This window comes from Miniopterus natalensis, chromosome 1 (assembly GCF_054644295.1).
Source record: "Miniopterus natalensis isolate mMinNat1 chromosome 1, mMinNat1.hap1, whole genome shotgun sequence".
NCBI lineage: Eukaryota > Metazoa > Chordata > Mammalia > Chiroptera > Miniopteridae > Miniopterus > Miniopterus natalensis.
This window is the reverse complement of record NC_142081.1, coordinates 166,247,544-166,255,537: the sequence shown is the minus strand read 5'-3', so window position 1 is coordinate 166,255,537 and position 7,994 is coordinate 166,247,544. Positions and strand designations below refer to the sequence as shown.

General features: G+C 47.3%; 1 protein-coding gene across 1 annotated transcript; it reads left to right on the top strand.

Moving 5' to 3' along the window:
* Nucleotides 1-5,551: 5,551 nt before the first annotated feature.
* Nucleotides 5,552-7,681, top strand: LOC148094491 (endogenous retrovirus group K member 25 Env polyprotein-like). The gene is made up of 2 exons (XM_087827625.1): nt 5,552-5,641; nt 6,104-7,681. Exon 2 carries the CDS (start codon nt 6,146-6,148, stop codon nt 7,679-7,681), a length of 1,536 nt encoding a protein of 511 aa, XP_087683751.1. The 5' UTR covers nt 5,552-5,641; nt 6,104-6,145.
* The last annotated feature ends 313 nt before the right edge of the window (nt 7,682-7,994 follow it).

Sequence of the window (7,994 nt, the reverse complement as noted above, 5' to 3'; positions counted from 1 at the left end):
AACCCTAAGTCTAATTCTAACCTTAACCCTAACCAAAACTCTAATGCTAAACCTAACAATAACCCAATCCTAACCATACCTTTAACCCAAATTCTAACTATAACTCTAACCCTAAATCCAACCCTAGGTGAAACTGTAACCCGAACCTTAACCGTAACGATAACACTAACGGTAACCATACTTCTAACCCTATTCCTCATTTTAAACCTATCCATAAACCTAACCCTAGGTGTAACTCTAACCCGCACCCTAACGCTAAGCCTGGCCATAGCCCGATTCCTAACCCTAACCCTAACCATAACCCTAACCCTAACGCTAACCCTAACCCTAACCCTAATCCTAACCCTAACCCTAGGTCTGATCCTAACCCTAACCCTAGCCCTAACCCTAGCCCTAACCCTAACCCTAACCCTAACCCTAACCCTAACCCTAACCCTAACCCTAACCCTAACCCTAACCCTAACCCTAGGTATACACCTAACCCTAACCCTAACCCTAACCCTAACCCTAACCCTAAGCCTAACACTAACCCTAACCCTAACCCTAACCCTAACCCTAACCCTAGCTATAACCCTAACCCTAATGATATCCCTAACCCTAACGCTAACCCTAACCCTAACCCTAACCCTAACCATAACCATAACCCTAACCCTAGGTCTGATCCTAACCCTAACCCTAGCCCTAACCCTAGCCCTAACCCTAACCCTAACCCTAACCCTAACCCTAACCCTAACCCTAACCCTAACCCTAACCCTAGGTATACACCTAACCCTAACCCTAACCCTAACCCTAAGCCTAACACTAACCCGAACCCTAACCCTAACCCTAACCCTAACCCTAACCCTAACCCTAACCCTAACCCTAACCCTAACCCTAACCCTAGCTATAACCCTAACCCTAATGATATCCCTAACCCTAACCCTAACCCTAACCCTAACCCTAACCCTAACCCTAACCCTAGGTATAACCCTAAATCTAACCCTAACCCTAACCCTAACCATATCCCTAACCCTAACCCTAACCCCAACCCTAACCCTAACCCTAGGAATAACCCTAAATGTAACCCTAACCCTAACACTAACCCTAACCCTAGGTCTATTCCTATCCCTTACCCTAACCCTAACCCTAACCCTAACCCTAACCCTAACCCTAACCCTAGCTATAACCCTAACCCTAATGATATCCCTAACCCTAACCCTAACCCTAACCCTAACCCTAACCCTAACCCTAGGTATAACCCTAAATCTAACCCTAACCCTAACCCTAACCCTAGGTCTGATCCTAAGCCTAACCCTAGCTCTAACCCTAACCCTAACACCAACCCTAACCCTAACCCTAACCCTAACCCTAACCCTAACCCTAACCCTAACCCTAACCCTAGGTATACACCTAACCCTAACCCTAACCCTAAACCTAAGCCTAACACTAACCCTAACCCTAACCCTAACCCTAACCCTAACCCTAGGTCTAATCTTAACCCTAATGATATCCCTAACCCTAACCCTTACCCTAACCCTAACCCTAACCCTAACCCTAGCCCTAACCCTAACCCTAACCCTAACCCTAACCCTAACCCTAGGTCTAATCCTAATTCTGACCCTAATCCTAACCCTAACCCTAACCCTAACCCTAACCCTAAGTCTAATTCTAACCTTAACCCTAACCAAAACTCTAACGCTAAACCTAACACTAACCCAATCCTAACCATACCTTTAACCCAAATTCTAACTATAACTCTAACCCTAAATCCAACCCTAGGTGAAACTGTAACCCGAACCTTAACCGTAACGATAACACTAACGGTAACCATACTTCTAACCCTATTCCTCATTTTAAACCTATCCATAAACCTAACCCTAGGTGTAACTCTAACCCGCACCCTAACGCTAAGCCTGGCCATAGCCCGATTCCTAACCCTAACCCTAACCCTAACCCTAACCCTAACCCTAACCCTAACCCTAACCCTAACACTAACACTAACACTAACCCTAGGTCTGATCCTAACCCTAACCCTAGCCCTAACCCTAACCCTAACCCTAACCCTAACCCTAACCCTAACCCTAACCCTAACCCTAACCCTAACCCTAACCCTAACCCTAGGTATAAACCTAACCCTAACCCTAACCCTAACCCTATCCCTAAGCCTAAGCCTAACACTAACCCTAACCCTAACCCTAACCCTAACCCTAACCCTAACCCTAACCCTAACCCTAACCCTAGCTATAACCCTAACCCTAATGATATCCCTAACCCTAACCCTAACCCTAACCCTAACCCTAACCCTAGGTCTAATCCTAACCCTAATGATATCCCTAACCCTAACCCTAACCCTTACCCTAACCCTAGGAATAACCCTAAATGTAACCCTAACCCTAACCCTAACCCTAACCCTAACCCTAACCCTAACCCTAACCCTAACCCTAACCCTAACCCTAACCCTAACCCTAACCCTAACCCTAGGAATAACCCTAAATGTAACCCCAAACCTAACACTAACCCTAACCCTAGGTCTATTCCTATCCCTTACCCTAACCCTAACCCTAACCCTAACCCTAACCCTAACCCTAACGCTAACCCTAACCCCAATCCTAACCCTAACCCTAACCCTAACCCTAACCCTAACCCTAACCCTAACCCTAACCCTAGGAATAACCCTAAATGTAACCCTAACCCTAACACTAACCCTAACCCTAGGTCTATTCCTATCCCTAACCCTAACCCTAACCCTAACCCTAACCCTAACCCTAACCCTAACCCTAACCCTAACCCTAACCCCAACCCTAGGTCTAATCCTAACACTAATCCTATCCCTAACTCTAACCCTAACGCTAATTCTAAACCTAACCCTAGGTATAACCCTAACACTAACCATATCCCTAACCCTAACCCTAAACCTAACCCTAGGTATAACCCTAACCCTAACCATATCCCTAACCCTAACCCTAACCCCAACCCTAACCCTAACCCTAGGAATAACCCTAAATGTAACCCTAACCCTAACACTAACCCTAACCCTAGGTCTATTCCTATCCCTTACCCTAACCCTAACCCTAACCCTAACCCTAACCCTAACCCTAACCCTAACGCTAACCCTAACCCCAATCCTAACCCTAACCATAACCGAAACCCTAAACCTAGGTATAAGCCTAACCCTGACCATATCCTTAACCCTAACCCTAACCCTAACCCTAACCCTAACCCTAACGCTAACCCTAACCCTAACCCTAGGTCTAATCCTAACACTAACCCTATCCCTAACTCTAACCATACCCTAGGTTTAATCCTAACACTAACACTAACACTAACACTAACCCTAACGCTAATTCTAAACCTAACCCTAGGTATAACCCTAACACTAACCATATCCCTAACCCTAACACTAACCCTAACCCTAACCCTAACCATACCCTAGGTTTAATCCTAACACTAACACTAACACTAACACTAACCCTAACGCTAATACTAAACCTAATCCTAGGTATAACCCTAACCCTAACCATATCCCTAACCCTAACCCTAACCCTAACCCTAACCCTAACCCTAACCCTAACACTAGGTCTAATCCTAACACTAACCCTAACCCTAACACTAGGTCTAATCCTAACACTAACAATAACCCTAACCCTAACACTAACACTAACCCTAACACTAACGCTAATTCTAAACCTAACACTATGTATAACCCTAACCCTAAACATATCCCTAACCCTAACCCTAACCCTAACCCTAGGTATAACCCTAACCCTAACGATATCCCTAACCCTAACCCTACCCTAACCCTAACCCTAACCCTAGGTCTAATCCTAACACTAACCCTAACCCTAACACTAACCCTATCGCTAATACTAAACCTAACCCTAGGTATAACCCTAAACCTAACCATATCCCTAACAATAACCCTAACCCTAACCCTAACCCTAACCCTAACCCTAACCCTTACCCTAACCCTAACCCTAACCCTAAACCTAGGTCTAACCCTAATCGTAAAACTAACCCTAACCCTCACCCTAACTCTAACCCTAACCCTAGGTCTAATCCTAATTCTAACCCTAACCCTAACCCTAACCCTAACCCTAACCGTAACCCTAACCCTAGGTCTAATTCTAACCTTAACCCTAACCAAAACTCTAACGCTAAACCTAACCCTAACCCAATCCTAACCATACCTTTAACCCAAATTCTAACCATAACTCTAACCCTAACTCCAACCCTAGGTGTAACTGTAACCCGAACCTTAACCCTAACCATAACACTAACGGTAACCATACCTCTAACCCTATTCCTCATTTTAAACCTATTCCTAAACCTAACCCTAGGTCTAACTCTAACCCGCACCCTAACGCTAAGCCTGGCCATAGCCCGAATCCTAACCCTAACCCTAACCCTAACCCTAACCCTAACCCTAACCCTAGGCATAACCCTAAATGTAACCCTAACCCTAACCCTAACACTAACCCTAACCCTAGGTCTATTCCTATCCCTTACCCTAACCCTAACCCTAACCCTAATCCTAACCCTAACCCTAACCGAAACCCTAACCCTAGGTATAAGCCTAACCCTGACCATATCCTTAACCCTAACCCTAACCCTAACCCTAACCATAACCCTAACCCTAACCCTAACGCTAACCCTAACCCTAACCCTAGGTCTAATCCTAACACTAACCCTAACCCTAACTCTAACCCTAATGCTAATTCTAAACCTAACCCGAGGTATAACCTTAACCCTAACCATATCCCTAACCCTAACCCTAACCCTAACCCTAACCCTAACCCTAACCCTAACCCTAACCCTAGGTATTACCCTAACCCTAACCCTAACCCTAACCCTAACCCTAACCCTAACCCTAGGTCTAATCCTAACCCTTATCCTAACCCTAACCCTAACCCTAACCCTAGGCATAACCCTAAATGTAACCCTAACCCTAACACTAACCCTAACCCTAGGTCTAATCCTAACCCTTACCCTAACCCTAACCCTAACCCTAACCCTAACCCTAACCCTAACCCTAACCCTAACCCTAACCCTAGGTCTAATCCTAACCCTAACCCCAGCTCTAACCCTAACCCTAACCCTAAGCCTAGGTCTAACCCAAATCGTAACCCTAACCCTAACCCTAACCCTAAACCTGTGGGGTCCTGGGCCCCGGGGCAGCGGACCGCGGCGCACTGGTGTTCTTGAAAGAGATCAGCCAGGCGCGTCAGTGCCAAGGCCACCTGTAAATCAGGGAGTGCCTACATGTCTGCTGCCCTGTGTGCTCAGCCCCGCATAGTTCCCAGATCCAATTAGGCCAGACACTCCCCTACCTTATCTGGGAAACAGTCCTTTGAGACGCCGGTGTGGCTGCAACCTCCTCTAAAGTGTTGTATCTAGGAATGTCGTAGAAGGTCAGAAGGTTGGCAGGATGCCCTGAAACACTGTATAATATGCTGTGGCTCTGAATAAACTTTGCTTGACTCTCGCCAGCATCCCTGAGCGAGAGAGCCCTCCCAGCCCCATTGTCTCGTCTCTTTCTTCTTTTTTCTTCACCTCCGGAGCTCAGTCCTGCTCGCCGCGGCTGGTTCGCGGCAAGTGGCGCCCGAACAGGGACCTGAAGGCTTCTGGGGGCAAGACTGTCGGTGGCGCGCGCAGTGAAATTTGGGTAAGTGGCAGTCTTGGATGAGGTTTTGTCACTGGGAGTAAGAAATTATGGGTACTCCCCGAGAAATCAAAACGGACAATGCCCCTGCTTATACCAGTGCTAGCCTACGCCGTTTTGCCCAACAGTTTCGTTTTTCTCTTAAGACTGGAATTCCCTACAACCCTCAGGGACAGGGAATAGTGGAACGTGCGCATCAAGTCCTGAAACACCACTTAGTAAAATTAAGGAAAGGGGGAGTAGGGGGATATACACCCACTCCCCAAAAGCTACTTATGCATACCTTATTTGTCATAAATTTTTTAACTCTGGATGATGATGGACGTTCCGCCGCAGACCGGTTTTGGAATCCACAACGTCAGACTCATCCTCTGGTACTGTGGCGGGATCCTCTAACCGGTACTTGGCATGGCCCTGATCCAGCTTTAATGTGGGGTCGAGGATATGTTTGTGTTTTTCCCACAGATGCCCCTGCTCCTCGGTGGCTGCCTGCGCGGTGTGTGAAGCATGCCCCGAACCAAGATCGCCCGGCTTCGCCGTCGATTACAACGCCTGCATCTGACGCCTGAGCATCGAAGCCGTGATGTTGTGGACCGCCCACAGGACCTGGCAATGATGCCCCTGACAGCAGCTCTCCAGGCTCTTTTCTTTCTTTGGTTACTGACCTTCCCTGTGGGACGGGCGGAAAATCTTTGGGCATATCTGCCTAACCCTCCCTTGTTACATCCTGTAACCTGGGATGATCTTCAAGTACCTGTATATGTGAATAATACTAAAATCTTGGGCCTCCCTTCGGCCGCTCATATTTGGCCGCAATGGAGGGACGGCTATTCCTATCTCGGAGTCAGTAAGTTTCCCCCCATTTGTTTTACTGTGACTGATTCCCTGCCTCATTGCGTCCGACTGAGGCATACCCTTGAATCTGATGGAAACCAGTCCCGCTCTGGGATTTATTGGAATGTTAAGTACCTATACCCTATTTTCAATTGCTCTAACAGGGGAACTGGCCCGCTGCCGCAGAAGATGAAGGCGTGTTCTGAAAGGGTGTCCCAAAGCAGCGGCGGGATTGACTGGAAAAGCTGCCATGACAACTGGACTGTTTGCAACGCACAAATCTGCGAATGGGCACCCCTAGACGCCGACTGCCATCCTACGCAACAGGTCGCAAGGTTATGGACTGGGAACAACAAGACGTGGCAAACTGACTTGTGGAAGCTGACTGCCAGCTTGGGACGAATTACCGTCTACAAGGTCAATGTGACTGTGTCCCCACACGGAATCTCAGGCAGTGGATCAGCATGGAACGTTTCTACCACTGCCTGTGTTCCTGAGCCTTATGCTCTGCTGGTAGGCCCCCTCAATCTATCACGAAGCAATGACTCTGGAGTGTACTCCTTAAATTGTACTAACTGTGCCCTTGCCAATTGTGTAAACGCTTCTACGGAGTATCCCGTAGCTATATTGTTTCAACCTTCGTTTGTGTTCCTTCCTGTGAACCTTACTGAACCTTGGTATGAGGAACGTAGTTTAGAATTGTTAGATAGAGTTCGTAATCAGTTGACTAGGGGAAAACGATTTATTGGGTTGCTCATTGCTGGTATTACTGCCTTAGTAACTATGATTGCAACTGCTGCGGCTTCGGCCATTGCTCTGTCTACCAGTATCCAAACAGCTGAATTTGTCAATCAGTTAGCTAGTAATGTTACACGCACCTTGGAGACACAACAGGATTGGGATTATCGTGTTGAACAGCGTCTGAATGCTCTATATGACACTGTTCAGATCCTAGGGGAAGAGTTAGTCAGCTTAGAGACCCGCGTCTCTTTGCGTTGTCACGCCGCCTTCCGTTTTATGTGTGTGACTCCCGTACCATACAATGCCTCCCGCTTTGCGTGGCACAAGGTAAAAAATCACTTGAATGGTATATGGCATGATACTAATACCTCTTTAGATATACAATTACTGCATCGTGAGATTCGGGACTTACTTAATGCCCCCCCCACTAGATTTGGATCTAGCAAAACAGGCTCAATCTTTCTTTAATTCTCTGCGTGCTGCTTTCCCCTCCATGACTCAGTGGGGACAGCAACTTATCGGCCTAGTGACCGTGGCAGCATGCGGGGTCCTGGGTATGGTAACCATCTGTTATTGCCTGCGTCTTGGAGCAGCACAGGTCTCTCAGTTGTTTGTTTCCTTGAAATATCTGCAATTGCAGCTGGGGAAAGACCGCCTTAATTTTTAAAACAAAAAGGGGGAGCTGTGGGGTCCTGGGCCCCGGGGCAGCGGACCGCGGCGCACTGGTGTTCTTGAAAGAGATCAGCCAGGCGCGTCAGTGCCAAGGCCACCTGTAAATCAG